The sequence below is a fragment of the Neoarius graeffei genome, chromosome 3 (assembly GCF_027579695.1).
Source record: "Neoarius graeffei isolate fNeoGra1 chromosome 3, fNeoGra1.pri, whole genome shotgun sequence".
Lineage (NCBI taxonomy): Eukaryota > Metazoa > Chordata > Actinopteri > Siluriformes > Ariidae > Neoarius > Neoarius graeffei.
The window spans coordinates 71,001,966-71,025,835 of NC_083571.1; the positions used below are offsets into that span (position 1 = coordinate 71,001,966).

Consider the following 23,870-nt stretch of genomic DNA (forward strand, 5'->3'; position numbering starts at 1 on the left):
AAATCAAATCATATGTTCACTCCCTCCTGTACAGACCCTGCATTTACCTTGTGGTCTAACAAAGGAGTTAAAACGATCTACAATTTATACATAGAAAGTACATTTGCATCTTTTTCCTAACTATCTCAAATCTATGACTTACTGAAGAACCACTTTTTTTTTTGCTATTTGCAAATCAGGAGCTTTGTACAAAAGACTTTCAAATCATTCCCAGTTACGCCCATTAAATCACACATCGATCACATTCTCGAACCACAGTCAGAACGTAAAGGATTAATGCCCCAGATTTATGAACTCATTAACAACTTTGGTCCTCGTCCCACCGAAAACTTAAAAAGAGCATGGGACTCTGATTTGGGAACAGTTTTAACTGATGATCAATGGAAATCCATCCTAGACTTGATAAACACTTCGTATATATCCACTAAACATAGCGTTGTACAACTGAAATTGGTTCACAGAGTCCATCTCGCTAACGCTAAGCTGGCAAAGATTTATCCGACTGCTGACCCGTCATGCCCTCAATGCAAAGGCCAGCCAGCAGACTTGATGCATATGCTATGGTTGTGTCCGAACCTCACCACTTTCTGGTTAAGTATCTTTAAAGCTTTCAGTGAAACATTTGGAACCCAACTTGACCCTGACCCAGTTTATGCCCTCTTTGGTTTGACATCAGAAGAATCTAGGGCTCTTGTACCAAACAAAGCCTATGTGCTCATAGCTTTTACCACACTCCTTGCAAGACGATTAATTCTAACTAAATGAAACCAACCCTGCCGTCCTTTACTCACTGGATCAAGGATGTGATGCATTTCTTAAAGCTGGAAAAAATAAGACATACACTCAAAGGGTCATCTCAAACATTTGTCAAAATATGGAGGCCCTTTTTATAATTTTATAATTCTCTTCAGGAACCCCTTGATAAGGACTAGGGTGAAACGTTTGGCTACAGCAGTGAGCAACCCTCACCTCCCCATTTGTGTTTTCTTTTTTTACTTTTATTTTATTTTTTTTTCCTGACATAATTTGATTTAATTATTGGTTGTTTGCCTGTGACCATTGTCTTTTTTTCATCTATGTGTACATTCACTTGTGACCCTATGGGTGGGCAGGCGGGTGACATTTGTTTTTTGATGATGGTGCATTTTTGTATTTGGGGGATGGCTGGGTAAAGTGAATATATGTATGCTTGTCTTGTTACACTTCTCCTGTGTGAATTGTTTTGAAAACCAATAAAATATATTTCCAAAAAAAAAGTAAAAAAAAATTGTTCAGCTGTTAATGTTAAGTGTACTTCTCATAAGGATAAAAATAAAGGCTACATTGTGACCATGCCTGATCAAAACTTGTACATTTCTGTGATATAAAAATAAAAACAAATGGAATTCAGCTGTTTCTATTTTTGTTTGTACAGTAAGCCATATTAGCTCACAATCAACACCACACTGGTTTGACTTGTGTATGTGAGCATTGTTGTAAATCTCCACCTCAGTATAGAAAAGAATGGAAAAAACGCTCAGAGGTCAGTTTTAGAAACCTGAGACCTGATTTTCTGCTTCAGAACAATCAGTGCAGACGTCATTTATTGGTTCTGGCTGGATGATGCATGTCTTTGTTTCATTTCATAGCCGTCTGGACCTCAGTGGATATACAGTAGGTTCAACTTTTAAAGTTAAATTTCTACTTTAACACTAATTCTCAGTTCAGTGTTTTTAAATTGTCTAATTCTGTATTTAAATTTATTTAATTCTTAATGTATATATGCAGTAGCTGTTTACTGGCTCACCATAGAGTTTTATTGATAACATAGCATTTATTGGATTTTTGAAAATGTAATTCACGAACAAGTATAATTTTAGCAAGAATAATTCCATTGATAGTGTACACACCTTTTTTCTTTTATACACAAACTGTTTCTGGAACTCGAATCTCACACTGAAGTGAACACTACAGATCACACAATATTAATGCGCTCTTTCTTATGATGTGGAGATTTCAGCATTAAGTTAAATTCAATTCTGGACTATGCAGAAATATATACAACGCCTTTTAAAAGTGAATATAACCCAAAATGTAACGTAGCCATAGGACAAGAATATGAATATCAAATTCCTGAATGAAAACAAACTAAATTAAAAATCAACAGCCAACCAACAGCAATTTAATAAAGTAATAAAATAAACCCTAAGTGTAAAAGTTCATAATTGTAAAATACTGAGTGGCGTGATGGTGTGATAAAGTGGAGTTCCTGTAACTGCCCAGGAGTTCATTAGTTGTCGAACAGCACATCCCCAAGTGTTTTATTCCTCTTATACCACAGCAAAACAATGATTACAAATCTTTATTTATTAAAGAACATCATACGTTTTATCCATTTACAGTCACATTTAATCTTTTAGAAGCGAGTTGTCACTGATGTTATTGCAGCTATAAACAGTCGTTCCCCCACCAATCTCTCTTTACTCTTTTCTGTGGAGTTCATAATCTAGCATAAAATATCACTGTGTAATTAATGAGCTTAAATAATTCTCAAAACAGAAGAAAGAAGTATTCACTGCTTCTTTTTTTCCAAAAACAATGCCTTTGCTGCATTTTTGGAAGTCAGTAAACTGATAAAAATATCTTTTGGGATATCAGGCAATAAAAGAGGAATATATTTGAAAGATGTTTAAAGATTTAAACAACTTAAATAAGATTAACACAATGCATTAAACAACTTAGAAAACAGCATGTTTGGTTTGAACCTACCCATTTTCAAGATGATCAAAAATATTGGAACATATGCCTGACACCAGGTGTGTCCTGTTCAACTGATTGTTTATGCAATCAATACTGAAGCTCTGAATTTATACTTTTGGTTTAAGCCCTGGGTTTCACCTGTGACGACTGTGTTTGTTGTTTAAAAGGATAAACCAACATGAAGACCAGAGAGCTGTCTATGGGAGGAAAGCAAGCCATACTGAGGCTGAGAAAAGTGGGAAACTCGATCAGAGCCATTACACAAGCATTGGAGATAGTCAATACAACAAATCTGGGATGTCCTGAAAAAGAAACCAACCACTGGTGTAATAACAACCAGATATCGAACAGGTCAGGCCAAAGAAAACACCAGCAATGAATGACAAACATTCTCAATCTTCTTCTTCTACTTCTTATTTTGGATGCTCCTATTCGGGGTCGCCACAGTGGATCATCATGATTTGCATATTTGATTTGGCATAGGTTTTTACACCGGATGCCCTTCCTGATGCAACCCTCCCCAATCTATCTGGGCTTGGGACCAGCACTAAGAACGCACTGACTTGTGCAACCACAGTGGCTGGGTTCAAGATGAACCTCTACCAAAGTGATGTAAAGCCTAAACTGTGGAGAAAGAAAGGATCTGCTCATGATCCAAAACATGGAGCTCATGGGTGAAGCATGGTGGAGGTAGAGTCATGGCTTGGGTTTGCATGGCAGCTTCTAGAATGAACTCACGAATCATTATTGATGATGGAACTCATCAATGACCCAAAACACACTGCAAGACAACACAGGGCTTCATCAGGGGAAATAAGCGGAAGGTTTTAGACTGGACAAGTCCATCACCAGGCTTTCACCCAGTCGAACAGCACTTCAGCTCCTGAAAAGGAGACTGAAGGGAGAAACCCCTCAAAATAAACAACCACCAAACATGGCACCTTTTGGTATTAAACAAGTTCCTAAGTTGTTGAACACATCTAGATGTAAAAATCAGGAAATGAAAACTGAAATTCTGATCTTTCGGCTCATCTTCATATTCTGACATCAAATCCAAATTACTTCAGTGAAAGCAAAAACAAAAGAATTGGCCTCGCTGTTCAGTACTTTCTGAGGGGACTGTGTAAATCATACAAAACTCCCTCCATTATGAAGATGTTAAACGTGAGGAAGGAGAAGTGAATAGTCCATTGTTTTATCCTGAATCACGTGATCCAGTAAGCAAATTTCAAGAAAATCAGCAGGCCAGCGACCTTTTCCTCATGTGTTCTGAGATCACGGCTCTCCATCACACTGCATGTAGTTTGTTTGTTTTTAATAAAATAAACAGCTGTGGAACTTTTTAATGTGAAATTCCATCTTTAGAGTCAGAATATTAGGAACTGAAACAAGTCCATTAAATTGATTTGTTTTTGTCCAGATTTTTTCCTGTCTGACGTGATGAAACATTTTCCTGGTTTTAAACTCAGGCCTCAGAAAGAGAACTAATTCTCCTGCTGGAAGTTTCTAGACAGGTCAGACTCTGATTCTCCATTGTTAATGTCGAAAGGATCTGGACTCCAACATGTAAATGAGCTAGAAAGCGTCAGCGTCACGTCTTCGTCACGGTATTCACACCGCCCTGTGTAGAGGTGGGAACTGAAAGCCCTTCGCTTCTTTCGTGTCCGCCATTTTAAAGAACGCAGGTGGTGGCTCGTGAAGGTTACAGCGTTCTCTCAGTATAGCAAAAGAATTAAAGTCATGTTGATAAACCACTTTAAACATTCCTGGAACCTGATTTTCTGCTACAGAACAATGTTAATTGTTGACCATTTAAACATCAGTGTCCTCACATGGAGATTTTTAAAAGGACCGTCGTCTGACCTGGAGGAGTTACTGAGATCTTTACGGTAGGAGAAACTGTTTCTCAACTTTCTCTTCTCAGAGCAAATCACATTATTCACCTTCTGTAAAATGTTTAATGCTTTATTTAAGTGCACAGGGATGAAATGGAAAATACTGATAGTAATATAAATGTGTAATACCTGATTATAATCAATATTATAAAGCTAAAGTGGAGGTTGAGTTTTAACATGTTGTTACATTACAGTTTTATCAATATAGATAACAAGGGAAAATAATTTTGGCTTCAGTAATAATATAAACACTGTGTTTAGTGTAAAATTCCTCCATGATTTGTAAAGACACTGTGGATGATGATAGTTAGTGTGTGACAGAGAGACAGGACAGAGAGCCTGAGTTTTATGGAGGCAAAGTCTGCTTTTACTGGCTGAATTGTTTATTATTTACTGAGATTATTTTGTGTTTCAAACAATGTCAATTTACAGATAATTATACACTGGGGGAAACACATGACTGTGATAGGAACATCAAACTAGTAAATATTACAATATCTTTTTTTAAATTATTATTTGTGCTTCTCCTTTTTAGTTAATAGTCAAAAGTAAACTAAATAATATTAAAAGCTCTGGATGATTATTGGCTTATAGTTTGTTTTTAAAAAATAATTTATATGAAAGAAACACTTCTCCAGATGACACTAACATGGGCTCCATGTTTGAAATGATCAGTCTTGTGGTTTCTAATTTGGCAGTTTTCACTGAAATACTACAATAATAGTTTGTGCAGTTCTGTGCAAAAATCCTCAAAATTAATGAAAAGGTTTGACATATGGACCAATAAATTAACTCATTTACACTAAACACAACTGAACTAAATCACTATTTAAGCCTCAGGTTCACTGTTGTAGTTTTATACAAAAATCAGCTGTGAAGTTATTATCTTATTTTTTTCCTGCATCTTGGAGAACCTCACACAGTTCTTCTGGACACGGTGGTTCTCACTCTGCTGCTGTTTCCAAAACCAGAACAGCCTCCATTATGGGTTTATCTGCAATGCGCTCCATTACTGGCCACTTACACATTTCATTGTTTTCTCTAACATTTAATGTTTTTTGACAAATGAAACTTTGGAAATGTGGTGGTTCTCTTTTTACTCACATTTAATACCAAAAACATCAAACAAACAGCTAAGAATATTGGTGTCTATAAATAAGGAAATGTTTACATCTTTTGCACAGTACTGCAAATGAACAGCAGGGGGCAGTGTTATGTTATTTACTGAGATTGTTGACATGTTGCGTAATGACGTCACTTATAATTTAACTCAAGATCAACGCCCATTAAAAACAGAGAAGGAAAGATCTCTGTGGGCTAAAATGAGCAAGCCTCGGGCCTGATCACGCCTGCTGTGTGTGAAAGAAGCAATAATGGACTTATTGCCGTTTACTGAGAAGAACTTTACAGCCTGACTGCTTTAGCATCATCAGGTTTCTAACCGGATGTTTAATTTAATGATTCAATCCCAAACTGGGCAGAAGCAAAACCTTTTAAAAGGCCATAAAGGGGGAAAAAAAAAAAATCACAAAAGCAGGAATTTACATGTTTCCATTTATATTGCAGGAGAAACTGCAAACACTGCATTCTCTCTGACTGATAATACAAGCTCTCTGCAGCTTCGGTCTCTTCCGGTTATAAAAGTTGTTTGTTTGAGCTACAAACATAAAGCCAGAACAATCAGTGATCCAGGAAGATGATCAGACCATCAGGTTTTTCAGGAACTAACAGTACGTGTGTTAAACTGATGAGCAAATAAACACCACTAATATCTGTAACACTATCTTCTGGATCCGTCTCTCTGTCAGGAGCTTTAACAGTCTGGTGTTATGTTGTTCAGTATTCCTGTTCTACTGGTTTTGCTGGTCAGAGCATTAAACTGTCTCATATTTTCATTGCATTAAACAGACACCAGTGTGCATTCACTCTGTAAATGTACAGGTAAGATCCAGTAGAGAGCAGGACAGTGGTACAGCAGGTAGCTTTGACGCCTGGTTCAATCCTGAGCTCAGGTTTCTGTCTGTGATCAATGAATGAAACCACAAACTAAAATCACTATAAAATATCACGTGTGGACAGAGACAAACATATCAGTGTGAGGAGACGGAGCTGATGAGAATTCTGGGTTCCTCTAACACAGAGCTCTGTATCTGATCTGATCTGGACAATACGGCTGTAACCCGAGAAGCTTAAACACTGAAAGGCAGCTGGGAAACTGAAGCTGATGATTCATTTAAAAACCCTGATGTGTTCCAGTAAATACCCTGAAACATTTTCTGATGAGCTTGCCTTTCTGACACTTGGTTTTTAGCTGGTCATGATTATATAATGACAGCATGCAAATATTACACTAATATTAAACACTGATGCCTGAAGACATGCCCCAACCCTGCAGGATTTCTCAGCACAACTCGTTAAAATAATTAAAAGGATATTGTGATGTGATGAATTATATGGATCACTTCACATGTGAATACACCACTGAGTCAGGCTCTGCTTCAACAGGCGTTATTCTCGAGTTTTCTTCCTGTAGAGACACAACAGTATATTTCAGTATCGGAATCAGGGTGAGACGTCATCACTCCTGTGGAACTAATATGACTATTTTTATTTTTAAACCAAATCCTCTAAAGTATTCCACATCATGATCAATTTCAGAAGTTTTATTTAGATATCTACCTTTTTAACTCTCTCTGCACTGTGAGCTGAAATTTTCACATCAGCGTAAGTCAGTTCCTCAGTTTCAGACACTAAAGACACAAATGTGATTTTAAATTGTATGAAACACATCAAATGTAAAAACTAAACACATGAACAGAAAGATGCGTTACTTACCTTTTTGCTTTTTATTTTTCAGCAAAATCCACACAAATGCTAATATTATGATTAATAACCCCAGAAGTCCAACAGATATCAGGGCAGGAAGCAGTGAACGGGAACGATCAGTTTGTTCTGTGAAGAGAATGAGAGATGCAATTATATAAATTATTTTCTCAATATGACACAGACATAAGACGATATGGCTGGGCGATATGACAAAAACGTCACATCATGTATTCAGGTATCGCAGATCTCCCACTTTAGGGAACATTTAGAAAATCCTCCCGACCTCCCGCTGACAACATAAAAATCTCCCGCCCGCCCTTACTACACATGATTAGTTAAAAAAAAATATATAATTTGATTATGGCCGTAGCCAGCTATGAGGCCCCCGAGGTCCGGACCTCGGTCATTTTTAAGAGCTGAAAATAAATTTGTACGCTAAATATTCAACTGGATGAAAAAATAAAGAACAACATTAAAACGTCTCCGTAAAAAGTGCATTGTTAATTATGTTAAACGTTGATTCTGTCTTCTGTGTCTGTTTCGTGCGTGCGGCTCTGAGACCAAGAACACAAAAACGAATGAGCGCGCAACTCGGGAGAGGAACGCAGTGCAGTAGACATGTTTTTTCATGGTAACCATCAGCGCACTTTCATGAAGCTGTTACCCCTACTCTTTATTCAAACATGGTGGTGTATACTGATTTTTTTTCCCAGAATTTTTTTTTTTGTGTAGGTGTAACGGATGCCAGATTGTTAATGTATCTTAGTTCCATAGGCTACATGGTTAGGGTATCTTTTGTCCTCATTGCTTGGGCCAGATCAAACCATTAAACAAGCTTAAATTATGCTTCCTCTTGCCACATACATGATTTTTTTTTTCAAAACTGATGATATTCAGTTCAAACACCATTAAAAGTAATTTCAGGAATAGATCTCTTGTGTGACGTGTAATTCACCCCTCTCATTTAAATGTGTCAAACATTTTTCGGAGCGCACTTTGCGCATCACGGACCTCTGTGATTTTAAAATGCTGGCTATGGCCCTGAACTTGATACGTTTATGTTTATGAAAATTAATAGCTGACTCTCCGCTTTTCATGTGTCTGATATTGTATGGATGGACTCAAGTGTGTACCCCACGGTATAAGCCGATTCCCCGGTCGGTACACCAATTGGAGTAACGGGGGGGATTGGAGTGAATGCCAGAGGCATGCGTGCGCAGATCAAGCGTGCATATGAATGGAGCGGAATTCGGGACGCCGCGGGGTACACACTTGAGCCCATCCAATGTCTTAGCAGTTACCGATAAAGCATACAGATGGCGCTATTAATGATGCGTGCAAGAGAACGAGAAAATCCACGACACTCAACCATTTTGTTTGTTTTTTTTTGCGTCTGCATTTATCGCCTGCTCGTCTTTAACTCTTTGTTCTCTTGAATGAGATAATGAAATGAAGTTCCGTTGGTGGAAATGGCGAAAGCCAAACTACGAAGAAAAAATATCAGAAAATCACCAAGATAAAGTTGGGATCGCCCGTCGTGACGGTCGCCAGGGACGAATGGCGGACTATTTTGGCCGGCAGCAAGACGACCCTACATCTGACAGGGTTAGATCACCAGACCAGATGTTAGATTCTAACCAACTTGTTTGACTTTTTTTGTCTGACTTTTACCAACTTAGACTTAGAAAAAGAATATTATTAGAAGAACATTAAAATAATAGTCATTATTGAATCAATCAATCAAATATATATGAAACTCGCCTTCGCACCGACAGCGCTCAAACTTGTCTCCCTCCGAGCTACTCGCAGAGAGGGAGAATCTGTGCTCACTCTAGGACCCAAATTGTTTTAGCGAAAAGTGCTAAAGACTCAAATTTTTCTTTAGCAATTTGCAATTTCGCTTAGCAAGAAATGCTAAAAGAACAATTTTCTTTTTAGCAAAGTAATTTTTTTAGCAAGATATGTTATACTCCTAAATATTTCTTGCACTGACATACAGTCCCCTCCAAAAGTATTGGAACGGCAAGGTCAATTCCTTTGTTTTGTTTTTTTTGTACACTGAAGACATTTGGGTTTCAGATCAAAAGATGAATATGAGACAAAAGTTCAGAATTCCAGCTTTTATTTCATGGTATTTACATCTAGATGTGTTAAACAACTCAGGACAGAGCACCTTTTCTTTGAACCCACCCACTTTTCAAGTGAGCAGAAGTATTGGAACATGTGACTGATAGGTGTTTCTAGTTGCTCAGGTGTTGCCTTTTAGATTGATTGCTGAAACTTTAAATAGTTCTTGTTTTTGGGTTTCACCTGTGAAAACTGTATTTGCTGCTAAGAACATGAAGACCAGAGAGCTGTCAATGGGAGAAAAGCAAACCATTTTGAAGCTGAGAGAAGAGGGAAAATCGATCAGAGCTATTGCACAAACATTGGGCATAGCTAGTACAACAATTTGGAATGTACTGAAAAAGAAAGAAACTACTGGTGTACTGAACAACAAACATCGAACAGGTCGGCCAAGGGTAACAACAGCAGTTGATGACAGAAACATTGTGAGAGCTGTGAAGAAACACCCAAAGACAACAGTCAGTGACATCACTGCCAAACTCCACAGGGCAGGGGTGAAGGTATCTCAATCCACTGTTCGAAGAAGACTTCGAGAGAAGAAATATAGAGGCATACCACAAGATGCAAACCACTCATCAGCAAAAAGAATCAGAAGGCTAGATTGGATTTTGCAAAGAAGTACAGAGATCAGCCACAAAAGTTTTGGGACAAAGTTTTATGGACTGATAAGACCAAGATTAACCTCTACCAAAGTGATGGAAAGGCCAAAGTATGGAGAAAGAAAGGATCTGCTTATGATCCAAAACATACAAGCTCATCTGTGAAGCATGGTGGAGGTAATGTCATGGCTTGGGCTTGCATGGCTGCTTCTGGAACGGGCTCACTAGTCTTTATTGATGATGTAACTCATGATGGTAGCAGCAGAATGAATTCTGAAGTCTACAAAATCATTTTGTCTGGCAATTTACAGAAAAATGCATCCAAACTAATTGGGAGAAGCTTCATCATGCAACAAGACAATGACCCAAAACACACTGCCAACACAACAAAGGACTTCATCAGGGGGAAAAAGTGGAAGGTCTTGGACTGGCCAAGTCAATCACCGGACCTTAACCCAATAGAGCATGCATTTTACCTCCTGAAGAGGAGACTGAAGGGAGAAACCCCCAGAAACAAACAACTGAAAGAGGCTGCAGTAAAGGCCTGGAACAGCATTTCAAATGAAGAATGCAACAGCCTGGTGAAGTCAATGGGTCGCAGGCTCAATGCAGTTATTGCAAGTAAGGGTTATGCCACCAAATATTAAATGTTATTCACTTTAAGTTAATTTAATAATGTCTGTTCCAATACTTTTGCTCACTTGAAAAGTGGGTGGGTTCAAAGAAAAGGTGCTTTGTCCTGAGTTGTTTAACACATTTAGATGTAAATACCATGAAATAAAAGCTGGAATTCTGAACTTTTGTCTCATATTCATATTTTGATCTGAAACCCAAATGTCTTCAGTGTACAAAAAAAAAACACAAAGGAATTGACCTTGCCGTTCCAATACTTTTGGAGGGGACTGTAATATTGAAAAATGAATTGTTATTGTAGTTTGTTGGTGTTTCAATAGTGTTTGCAAGCTTGTTTCCTGCCTTTGTCTTTCCATGTTCTTGATTTATGTTCATAGCATGCTTATTTATTCTTGAATCCTCTTATTTTGATCATTTCATCAACTGTATATATGTAATGAAATTGTGTGTTTAATTTAACCTGCTTAATCTGGTTTACGGAGTCCATATTTTTCATTATAATTATATCTAACATGGTGGCACGGTGGTGTAGTGGTTAGCGCTGTCGCCTCACAGCAAGAAGGTCCGGGTTCGAGCCCCGTGGCCGGCTAGGACCTTTCTGTGCGGAGTTTGCATGTTCTCCCCGTGTCCGCATGGGTTTCCTCCGGGTGCTCCGGTTTCCCCCACAGTCCAAAGACATGCAGGTTAGGTTAACTGGTGGCTCTAAATTGGCCGTAGGTGTGAATGTGAGTGTGAATGGTTGTCTGTGTCTATGTGTCAGCCCTGTGACGACCTGGCGACTTGTCCAGGGTGTACCCCGCCTTTCGCCCGTAGTCAGCTGGGATAGGCTCTGAAAACAAGGTACACTTGGTCGATATATCCTGGTTCATCTGTGAGTTCTTCCAAAGTTCTGTCAGGGTTGATATTATGTAGAAAATACGTCTTTAGAATGGTTATATCGTGTTTTTATCCCTAACTGAGAAAGCTAACAGAACATTCTAATATGTTATCTCACTTTTTAGATAAGTTTGTCATACGTAAAGTCGGATAATTTATTTTAAACAAACCTCGCTATAATCTTGTTCACTAATGAGCGACAATTGCCGACATTATCAGCGCAACTCGGAAATTGATCATTTTATATGTAAGGTCCGCTGCTACATAGACGCCGCATTGAGCTGGTGGCCTTGTTGCTGGGATACGTCAGAGTGTCCGCCGTATAGGATGTGGCAAATCTTCCCCGTAAACCAATGCAAGTAAATTGACTGAACTTCATAAAGCCCCTTTCTACAATATTTAACTCGATGCCTTTTATTCACCCATTAAGACACACACGTATATATTCGGGAAACAAACAGGCATCAAAACAACATATATAACTTTTAATGTGATGGTTATAAATAGTGTGCGAAATACCCGTCAATATTCTGAATGACCGCCAAACTGAGTTCGGCCAGGTTCTAACGTCATACCAAAACAAAATAATTCACTGATTGCTTCACATTCAGAAAGGTTAAAAACATTCATCATGCGTTCAAAAACGTTCATCATAGTGTGGCACTGTATTATCTAATTCTCACTGCTTATAACTATACACCTACCCGGTGGAGATGAGCTGGGAAACTGAAGACAGAAGGAACAGTATTGAAAAGTATTTTTCCAGTCTCACCTGTGAAAGGTAATCCCATGTGATCTCGTTTGGACGGTAAACCTGTTGGTACAGTTAAACGCAGCACATGAATGAGGCATCTTTATTCTCGGCTACTGTCTAGACGCTATACCAGAGACGGTTGAAGAATCTCCACTTTGCCCCATCCAATATGGCGGCGAGGATGACGTATGATTCTACGCAGAAGGTGGCGTCTATGTTTATAAGTCTATGCACCGCTATTGGAAGACGTAATTTGCGGTCAACCAATAAGAATCTTCGAAACTCAGGGGCATTGGTTATAAATCAAAACATCGAAGATAGACACGAAAGGTACTGTTCATCTTGAGAAATCGCAACTGTTTGATGGATTTTGCTTAAACTTTAAATGACTTTCGCATAAAATGCGAATACAGATGATTTTCTTTTCGCAAATTGGAATAAAACTTCGCAATTTGCGGACGTGCGAGCGGCTAGCGTGAGCCCAGAGAATCTCCCTCTTTGCAATTTCCCAAGTTGGAGCCTCTGGTATCGTGATATGTATCACACCATTTCAGTGCCATAATATCTTTAGTTTGAGGATCATAAATCTCACAATGTCTCAGAAAAATGTGCTGTGGTATAATTGATCACAATAATGGGATTAGATCAGATCACTCAGCCCTACATAAGACTCGAACTAATCCCATGATATTTTGATTCTTGCCTCAGATCCATGAGCAACCTGTAACATGATGCTGCACTTGATTAATATTCCATCGCGTGTGTTTTTTACGGTATTATTAACTCCACTGAATGTGTTCACAGAGCAAAGCTCACTGAGACTTTCACACTGAAACATTTAAACTAGTGAATTTTTCACCAACCAGACTCTCAGACCATCAGTAATTTATTTTACATCTTAATCTTCAGTCACCTCTGTCTCAGTCCTACATGAATATTCATGATTCTGTTCTGTTCAGAGTGATGATGGTTTCGAGACTCTGACGTACCTGAGTTATAACAGAGCTGTGCGATGTTGAGAGAAGTTGTTTTATTGCTGACAGGGTTTGCAGACACACAGATATAAGAGTTCCTGTTATTCTCTGGGTGTTGTATCTGAAGTGTGAGATTGAGGGGAACACTGAGATCTGTGTTATTGGTGATGTTGATTCTCTCATTCTCTCTGTACCAGGATAACTTCACATCTTCTCCATTCTCCACAGAGCACAGGAGGAAACACGGCTCTGTAGAAGACAAGCTTCGGTTTCCTCTTTGATTTATTACTGGAGCTGATACTGGAGCTGAGAAACAGAAACAGATTTACAGTAAAACACTGAGTGACAGGGTGGTGTGAGTTACTGTTAATTTCAAACATCCATGAAACAGCTGTAGACAGTCATTCGGTCATAAACTCCACTGTCAGTCCGTCACACAGCGCTGCATGTGCTGCTTTATCTTCTTACATTTTCCATGTCGTTTGTTTTGGTCTCCGGCTCTGACATCTCATTGGTTTGTTCCTCTAATGTGTTCACCTGTTCTGTGTCTTACTTTAATTAGTTATAAGTTATTTATACCCTGTTGTTTCTCTTCCTCCTCATGCAATTCTGAGCCTTGTTCTAGCTTTATCCCACTTCCCCTTATTCCAGTTTTCTGACCCTGGCATGTGTTATTGTTTTGGAATATGGATTTCCCTGTGATTAGTTTGCCTGCGTGTTTATGAACCCGTTCTTTCACTTCTGACTGAAAATACTGGAATGCCCTTCATAAGGGCACGCTATCTCCTTTCACATACAAAATCCATTACTGTATGGGTGAAAACAACACGGAATAGATGATAAATTTTCATTCCCACTCAGTCTTCCGTAATGGATATCAGGGATTCCCACCTGACTGTATTTAACAGAATGCTATGGAAGGACTTTGGCACAAACCATTAGAGACCAGATATGATGAATCACTGACAAAGCGGCCAGTTCATTGTTGTGAAAAGCCAAAACTGAAACACTGGCTAATTAAAAACACGGCACAAGTCGAGTTGCATCATGTCTCTGAGTCTCTTCCTGTTTCTGAACATTTGTTTTGTTCAAGCAAAGTCGATTTATAATATTTTTGCTGATACACTGGGGCTGCCGTATCTGCTGACTCACTCAATCATACAAGCCTGAGCCCTCGAACTCCAGTTCCCACATAACCAGGAACACCTGCTTTCACTTTCACTCATTACTCCCTTTATTTAAACGCCGCCTTCTGTTAGTCTGTCTTGTTTGTTTTTATTTTCTATCCCAATGCTCATCGTGTTCCTCACTTATACTGTTGTGTTTTATGCCCGGTGTTTGTTGTTACTTTGACTATCCTGTGTAAATAAAAAGTTTTTTGCCCTTGCATCCATCCAACCCTGATAAAATATATATAATCAGTGTTTTACCCAGAAAAAAATTAAAGCCCTAAATTCTGGCATGATAAAACAGACAACTGAGCGCCAACGGCATGAAGCGAAACTAGGGGGGGCCGGGGGCATGCCCCCCCGGAAAATTTTGTGAAAATAGATGCTCTGAGGTACATTTTCAGGGTCTCTGAGAGGTTTTAGATACATGATTATAGGATAGATTTTAACAGTGCTTCAATTATTTCTGACTTAAATAGTATTAATGTATACACATTTGAAATTTCACCTTAAAGTTCAACATGCAAGTTAAACTGTTTTGTTATAGATTACTGAGGCATACGATCGATTTGAAAATCTACGGGGATCCCTTGCACTAATTATCTATGATCAAGTAGTGTTGTAACAAAAATGTGCATGAAAATATGAACAGTGATTTTGCTCCATCTTATGCAATCCAATGAAGAGAATTGATCATCATGACCTCCTGTTGATCACAAAGGGATCTGAACCTAAGAACTGCCACCTTAAAATAAGTTGCTGTATTACTATAACTAATGATTTAGAATGTTTCTGATGCAATTACCGTAATATATGTATAACTAATACACTGAAAAGAAAAGTAAGGCAACTGCATATTATAAAGTTTAAATTTTGGCATTTCATTAAATGGACTAGATTAGGATTAAAACATATTTAAAGGAAAAGAAAACTTAATTCATACATTTAAGTTTGCAGAAAGATTATGTATTTATAAAAACATTCATGAAAAGATTGTGTTAAGTGTCAAATGTAGCATAATTTGGAATAATAATGATAATAATAATAATAATGATCGGCAGCCAATGAGATCGCTTATAATGAATCAGAAACTTCCGGGATGTTTGACGTTTTCTTTCGATATTTTTATTGGACGGTTTGAACGCGTGATCTTGACGTAGCCAACAGATTACTTTGTTTACATCATACTACGCAGACATATTACTTTGACAGAATCAACACAAACATTGGGAAAAAGAGCGCTTGTTTAACACAAATATCAATCAGTATGTAAATGGATCTGTTATTTGCTCTCCTATGTATCTAGTCACTTGTGGGTAGGAAATTTTAACGTATCGGTATAAATCTAAGCGTATTGGAGTTTAACTAAAGCAACTAAGCGTATCGGCAGGCAGAGCAAGCGTATCGGGCCCGATACGCTAAAACGCTTTGGGGAAAATTAAGCAGAAATGTCAGAATCAAGAAAGAGAGAAAAATTCACATAACCTTTATTACAATAGATTTTCATAATTTTTGTTATATTAGTTACTATAGTTGATGTGATATTGAGTGCAGTTCATAAAAAACTTTATTATAGGTATGTACACACAACAATGATTCTCTCCTATCCACAGTTTCCGTTTCCTGTTTTAGATCTTGGAACGTATCCCCCGTGGATACGCCACTCCTGTTGTATCTGCCGATGTTTGCTGGTTGTTTTGAGTCGCTGCCGGTTGGTTTACAGTGAGGCAGTCTGAGTGCCGTCACAATATCACGACATCATTTACATCTCCAACAGCAACGTCACCACCGTCACATGTAAATCTGATGGTTCCGATTCCCGCTAGAGCTGTAACAAAAGATTTCTCTAAATTTTACGAGGTCCCCAGAGGTAGAGGTCTGCGCGGGTCGGATTTTTCAGTCACGCTCCCGCCCGCGCCTGCAAAGAATTATGATTTTCAGTCCCGCTCCCGCCCGCGCCTGCCATATTTTGTCCCGCTCCCGCCCGCAAATCCCGCATGATGCAGACGTTCGAGTCATTTCTCAGGAAAGTTCTTGTCTTGACACAGCGTGATGATGCCCCGCCCCCTACTTTGAGTAGATTTGAGCATAAATATCTACAGCTCACGTTCACATTTGTTATTATTTACCTTGTTTCTGAATTCAGCATGTAGTGTCTCTAATAATAATAATAATAATAATAATTAGTGCTGTCAAGCGATTAAAATATTTAATCGCGAATCGCACATTTTTATCACATGAGAAACCATTGTAATTCTCTGATCAGCATAAAAAAGTGAATGGGCTTGCTTTGTACCAATGGTGTTTTTTTTTTTTTATTGCAAAGCAGAGCTAGCAAGAGGAGTGAACTTCACTCTTCTTCCACTTCACTCAGTGAAGTGATTTACTGCTTGAGTTAGTCTACAACTTTAATCAGAGAGACAGGTTACACAGTGACGGTAGGCTTGACATGCTTGATTATAATATAAAGTACGATACACTATTATATTAACTTTAAGCTGTTCGTTGATAAATATTGCATTGAATCTGATCTTTACTGTTTCAGCTCACTTAACACATTTCGTACTTTTACACTTTTTCTGCCTGTTGATGCGTCGCGCTGTCCAATCAGAGGCGGCCAAATTTGCATATTACAGGAAGGATTTCTGGGATAGCATTGAGTTTACAGACGCTGTCTTCTTAAAACTGAATAAATATTTAAAAAGAGCCAAATGAGCCAGTCTTTTGAACAGCTCTTTTCAAAGAACGGATCACAAAGATGCGGATCCCATCAAAGAGCCATAAATCCCATCTCTATTAGTTTCAAAAGCTTATGAAAAACCTACATCATGTCACAGAGCGTTAATCTCGCGATAAAAAAAAATTATCGCCGTTAAAATTGAGTCAAGTTAACGCGATAATAACGCGACATTTTTTATAGCACTAATAATAATAATAATAATAATAATAATAAAAGACAGGCGAGCACGTAATTCCAAGTGGAAATTTGGTTTATTTATTGTTCAGCCATACAAAACATTAGGCTAACCCAGTTTACATTTGTTAAGCATTTCTAACTAGAATATCCTATAGAATACCCTATAAGCATAGCATATATAAATGTTATAACAAAAACACAGTCCTAGCCTACAACAAAAAAAATCGACAGTATAGGCTACTGTAGACATTATAGGGCTATGGTTGCACATTTCTAAAACTATTTGGGCTTGAGCCTCCGTGCAAGTGTTAAACTCAATATAACATAGCTGACCTTGTTTGAATAAGAAAAACAAGAAAATCAAACGCAGGTAAACGAAACAACTAAGCCTATTGCTTAGGATATCGGGTTCTTTGAACAGCTATGGAGAAACAGCAAATTGTTCACTGTTGAGGGCTTCAACATACTGCGCCTTTCCTCCAGTATGCGACCACATATGCTGAACGCGCGCTCGGATGGTGCGCTGGAACCTGGAATGGCCAGTACATGCCGTGCCAGTTTGGCAAGTGTGGGAAAGTCATAGCAGTGATTTTTCCACCACAGCAGGATATCTTTAGATTGGTGTGATTCGGATCCAATGAGTTTCACTTTCAGATAATCATCAATCTCGGAGTTTACAGACTTCGATTCAGCACCCGTAGCACTGACATCCTCCCATTCCTCAAACTCATGAAAAGTGACCTTTTTAGGTGGAGGTGGCTCCGCGCTTTCATCAGTTTGGACATCAAACCCCAACTCCTCGGTCATCTCTTTCACAGCTTCCGTCACGTATTGTCTTTCATTTGCATTGATCATCCTATGATGACGCAGCTTTGGAGTAAGGAAAGTTGCTACTTTATACAGCATGTCAATTCCATTTGGGACAAGGTGACTTGGTGACAGCAGTGCGTCTAGGCGTTGCGCACACGCAGATGCGATGACAGGTCTGATGTACCTGATTTATGGCCGTTGTATGTCAGAACCTTTTGGCACTTATCACAGCAAGCAAAGGGCAGCTGATTTCCATCCGCGTCGTACACGAGTGAGAACGACTTCCAAATGTCCGATTTCAGGACTCTTGACTTTTTAACGGTAAATGTACCTCTTTTTAAACCAGCACTTACTTTTGAAGCACTGTGAGATTCAGTAAAGGAGCTCTGCTCTTCTGCCATGATCGGAGATCTCAAACACGGAAGAGGAAAAGAATTGAGAAACGAACGAGTTATTTATCCTCTCCTGGATCAGAATCAGAATTCTGATGACCAGCTCATCTAAGGTGTCATTGAGGCATCATGTTAGTGTGGGTCACTGGAGGCTGGGTGTGAACGGCGAGTCATTAGAGTGATCAAAGGATTTCCCGTTAGGGTGATCAATGGCAAATTTAAGATGCCATTCCTCACTCAATCTGGCAATCTGACTCTCTCTGCAAATTTAGGCATCTTAAAATGTTTTTATTAATGCCATATAAAATATCCAGCACAAATTATATATGATAGACATAAATTAATAATTTATAAATTTTATTTCAAACACGTTTTTAGTTAGCGGGACTGCAGCTTATCACCGCTCCCGCCCGCGCCGCATATGTGCACTCCCGCCCGCGCGCGCATATGCGCACTTCCGGTCCCGCCCGCGCCTGCAATGAGCTTTCAAAATTTGTCCCGCGCCGCACTGCTTTGCGGCGGGTCCCGCGGGACTCCCGCGGGAGTGCAGGGCTCTACCCAGAGGGGAGATTAACCTTTCGACTAGGGATGTTAACCGATGACCGTTTGACCGGTGGTTGACCGAATCAACGTCAACTGGTTAATTTTTTTTGGTTGTCGGTTAAAAAAAAAAAATCAATCGTTTTGAAGCTGCCGATTTTGGAGCGGAGAACCTGGAATTCCATGTTGTAAACACTTGGGCCATGCCATACGGTGTAAGGACGACAGCTGACAAATCAGAAACACCCATTCAGTCATGTCCCGCCCTCCCGCCCCAGTTAAAGACAGCCGGCAAATCAGAAACACCCATTCAGTCATGTCCCGCCCTCCCGCCCCAGTTAAAGACAGCTGACAAATCAGAAACACCCATTCGGTCATGTCCCGCCCCAGTTAAAGACAGCTGACAAATCAGAAACACCCATTCAGTCATGTCCCGCCCCAGATAAAGACAGCTGACAAATCAGAAACACCCATTCAGTCATGTCCCGCCCTCCCGCCCCAGTTAAAGACAGCTGACAAATCAGAAACACCCATTCAGTCATGTCCCGCCCCAGATAAAGACAGCTGACAAATCAGAAACACCCATTCAGTCATGTCCCGCCCCAGATAAAGACAGCTGACAAATCAGAAACACCCATTCAGTCATGTCCCGCCCAGCTGCCGCTCGGTGAAAGAAAAGTGTAGACACAGGCTTTTTAGCTTACAAATTACTATTCTGTTTTTTTTTTTAATTATTATTAGAAGGCACATGGAGTTTAGTCCTGCCTTGGCCAGTGCATTCTGAAAGTATGTTTCGGTCTGTAGCCAACATTGCATGTTACTGCAGATCATATCTCTCCACACAAACTAAAGGCGCAGATGCCGACTTTTTTTTTTTAATCGCGCAGATCCGTTTTTTTTTTGGGGGGGGGGGGGCATTGGAGTGTCTGACTGTAATTTCAAGCTGGATTCTGTATTAAAATTACTAAATAGGCGGGTGCCGTTGCAGTCCATGAGGCGTGGGGGGTGTGGGAGGAGGGCAGTGGATCGGGGGGCTGCGCGCGTTTGCGCGGAAGCTGAGCAATCAGTTTATTAAACTGTACATTAAATTTTGCGCGGCTTCGGCGCGGGCGTGTGCGGCTTTCCGATTTGCTGTTTTCTTCTCGTGCTTGTACTTCCTGTGTTTCGTGGACTGTGGCGGCATTTGCTTATATGCAGAATTTGCTTTGATGAAGTTGTGGTCGGACGCTCCAATGCCACCCCTTGGGAAAGGAAGGTCGGATCTGCGCGATTCAGCCGTGGAGAGGGCGGCATCTGCCAAAAGGCGCGCCGTTTGCATTATTAATAATTCCAATTCTAGAATTTTAAACTCATAGGTTAACCGACTTTAACTAGCTAATGAGGCTCGGTGGTCGGTCAAGATTTTTTTTAGTTTTCGCCATCCCTACTTTCGACTTTGCCGTTTTGTTCCCATTCTCACACGACACCATTCCAGCATAATAACGGGAAAGTTACGGTTTTCTGTGTGAGTGGAAATGGGGTAACGGAGTTTAAGCGCTTGCATTCTGGCTCTGACGATACATTACACGTTCCCTCAACAACCTCTTTTTCTCTCTTGAAATTAAAACAAAACCATGCAGTTTGTCACTGTGAGCAGTGAGTGGTTATATTTAAAACAATGACTGAAGATAATTTCGATAGACTCAGTGGATAGTTTCAGACTGTTTTATCTCTGCTCTCTTTTCCCAGGTGTTTTTCATTATTTGACCACTAGTCAATAAGTTTCCAGGTTTTCCAGATTTGGCACAAATGATGATTCAACGTTTGCCCATGATGCATGTTTGTCCTCACAAACTGCATCTGTCAGTGTATTTAAAAAAAAAAATAAAAAATTCGTGGCAGATCCATGTGTAAATAATGTTCCTGATGCAGTGTGACGAGACTAAGGGCGCATTCACACCTACGTTGTTTGGTCCGGACCAAACAAACCAAATTTCCCTTGGTCCGGACCTTTTGGGTTGGTCTGAATACAAACCACCGAACTCTGGTCCGGACCAAACAAGCGGACCGAGACCGAGCTGCAAGGTCAGACTCGGTCCGGACCAAAGGAACCCTGGTGCGGACCTTTTGGAGGTGTGAAAGCAGACCGGACCTAATCCGACAGTTTTGCTTTTTTGTACCTCGGGAGCTTCCATCGTTTGTCGAGCATTATGGGAAACAGAGTCTTGACACTCCACCGCAAAGTGCAAACACTGTTTCGGTTGTCAAGGGAACCTTACAACAGTCGTTCAGTCATTCAGACCAGTGGTAGGCTAGACTACAGAGTACAAAAAATGAAACGGGAGCAAACGTGGACCCTTGTGGATATGTGGGCAGATGTCCACATATCTGAGCTTTTGGAGAGAACACACAAAAATGCCGACGTGTTTGCTGTATTCAGTGAGAAAATGAAGGAGAAGGGGTTCACGCGCTCCCCAGAACAATGTCGGTTAAAAGTGAAGAAACTCCGTCAGACCTACATTAAAATCAGGGACATTCTTTCAAAAAGTGGCGGTACTAGCGACGCAAAAAAGAAATTCATCTATTACGATGGATAAGGCGAATATCCTGACACATACCTCCTCCGTCTTGCGTGAAGAGCCAGAACTGTCACAACATGATGTGCGCTCATCAGCGCTATCCTCCGTAGCCACCTTGCCCTTTGAAGTCGTCGTTGATAAATTATTTGTACAACAGCATAGTAATCGCACAATTGTGAAAACAGTAAAAACTGGAAAAAACATATAGCTTTGACATTAAAAAGAATAACAGCACGGAAAGCCTCCATGACTACTTTTGAACTTAACGCTTTGTGCGCGTGTCGTCTCTGACCAATAGCTGAACGACCTCAGGGCGCGTGGCTTTGTTGACAGATTTTGGTCCGCTTACTAAAATGTACAGTGTGAAAGCAAACCGCACCAAAATGAAAAAATAAAAACATTTGGTTCGGACCAAAGCAAGTGAACTATCGAACTATCCTGGTCTGAATACACCCTTAGTTGTGATTTCATGTTGATGAAGTGAGGAGTCTGAACATGGACAGGAAGGAGACATGAAACTCTTTTACTCACCATAAACACTGACACTGAAAGTCCTGGATGAGAGACGTCCAGTAAGAACGTGTAATAAATAAACTCCAGAAAGGTTTCTGCTGATGTTCCTGATGGTTAAAGCTCCACTGATTCTGTCCAGCTGCAGTCGCTCTTTAAATCTCTCACTGATTTCTGTAACGGTTTCTCCTTTAAACACTTGACTGATCAGTGTCTTTTCCTCTGCTTTCTCAGGTCCATAAAGCCACAGGATCTGAGCATCACTCTGAATTCCAGTTATCCCAGTATGGAGAGTTATAGTGGTTCCTTCCACTTCCTGCAGTGTGACCGTCTCGTCTCCAGCTGCACACAGTAAACCTGCATCACAGATTCAGAGTCAGCGTTACACTCCCAGATATGATCACATACAGTCCATTAAAACTTTGGTTCAGATTTGTAATTTCAGATGATGCTGTTTTTAACTCAGAAATGTGACAATATTACACTGCTGGAAATCTGATCTATTCTGCAAATATATTATAATATATTGCAGCAGTAGATCTATTACTCGATATGTTACAGTACAGCTAAACTACATACAGTACTTTGCAAAAGTATTCAACCCCCTTAAATGTCATGGGATTTGTCTGGATTATAAACACACACACACACACACACACACACATTGCTCCAGCCAGTATGTTTATTGCAAACCCGTACGTTCTTTAAGTACATTTCAAAGTAAAAATTATTTGTCAATAGATCTTTAACAAAATTAAAAAGTGAAAAATGCTGCTTGCACAAGTATTCACCCCCTTCAGACTAGTATGTGGTCGAACACCCCTTTGCTGCAGTAACAGCTGTAAGTGTGCTGGGGTCAGTGAATTTCCTACCACTGCAGGTCAGGGCTGTGTTTCCCGATAATGTTGCCCTTTAGGGCTAAAGAGAGAGCTGAGAGACTCTCTTAAGCAACAAACGTTGTCTCTGTACATGGTTTTCCCGAACTCACTCGTAAGAAGGAGTCTTGAGAGCAACATTACCGAGAGCGTCTTTGCAGTGCGAGTACTTGATATAGACGTTAGTAGTTGCTAAATCCAGTTGATGAGGTCACATGGCGTTCATTTTTAACCAAAAAACAATTAGTGTTTAATGCTGATACAACATCTTAACATATTTTAAGCATTACATATATAATGTGGTAATTAATAATTGAAACTATTTTATGTTTGGGCAATTTTTTTTATTCCAAGTTCATTCTTAATTAAATGAACAAAAATTTGCAAGAAAGAATGAGCAAATAATAAGGTAAATAATTAAGTAAATGTTCCCCGTGCTTGCTCATTTCACTGTTAACCACCACCCCAATCAGGCAGTCATGATTATTTCAACTGTTATCCACAATGTCAAGTTGGTAATGTTCTCCCTTATGTGTGCAGGCGCAGAGAGAGAGAGAGAGAGAGAGAGAGAGAGAGGTTTTGATCTATGAGTCCCTAAGGAGGTTCAATTGACCTCCATATATAAGTATATGTTTCGCATGCTTCAGTAACTATTGGAGGCAGAATTTCCCAGATA

General features: G+C 39.7%; 1 protein-coding gene and 1 long non-coding RNA gene across 4 annotated transcripts in view; one reads left to right on the forward strand and one right to left on the reverse strand.

Annotated features, from left to right (window-relative positions):
• Positions 1-2,326: 2,326 nt before the first annotated feature.
• Positions 2,327-23,870, reverse strand: part of LOC132883502 (signaling lymphocytic activation molecule-like) — a 29,761-nt gene continuing 8,217 nt past the window's right edge. The window contains exons 2-7 of one of the 3 annotated variants that reach the window (XM_060917209.1): positions 22,341-22,676; positions 13,439-13,729; positions 12,468-12,509; positions 7,470-7,586; positions 7,314-7,384; positions 2,327-7,161 (exon numbers count right to left, since the gene is read on the reverse strand). In XM_060917209.1, coding sequence (XP_060773192.1) covers positions 7,093-7,161; positions 7,314-7,384; positions 7,470-7,586; positions 12,468-12,509; positions 13,439-13,729; positions 22,341-22,676 — 926 coding nt within the window. In that variant the 3' untranslated portion in view covers positions 2,327-7,092. Of the gene's footprint in view, positions 7,162-7,313; positions 7,385-7,469; positions 7,587-12,399; positions 12,510-13,438; positions 13,730-22,340; positions 22,677-23,870 lie in introns of those variants that run through there. The other 2 variants (XM_060917210.1, XR_009654337.1) reach the window with 2 other exon arrangements.
• The window catches only part of LOC132883503 (uncharacterized), a 28,816-nt gene continuing 9,133 nt past the window's right edge, over positions 4,188-23,870 (forward strand). The window contains exon 1 of the long non-coding RNA XR_009654338.1: positions 4,188-4,628. This is a non-coding gene — a long non-coding RNA (uncharacterized LOC132883503). The remainder of the gene's footprint in view (positions 4,629-23,870) is intronic.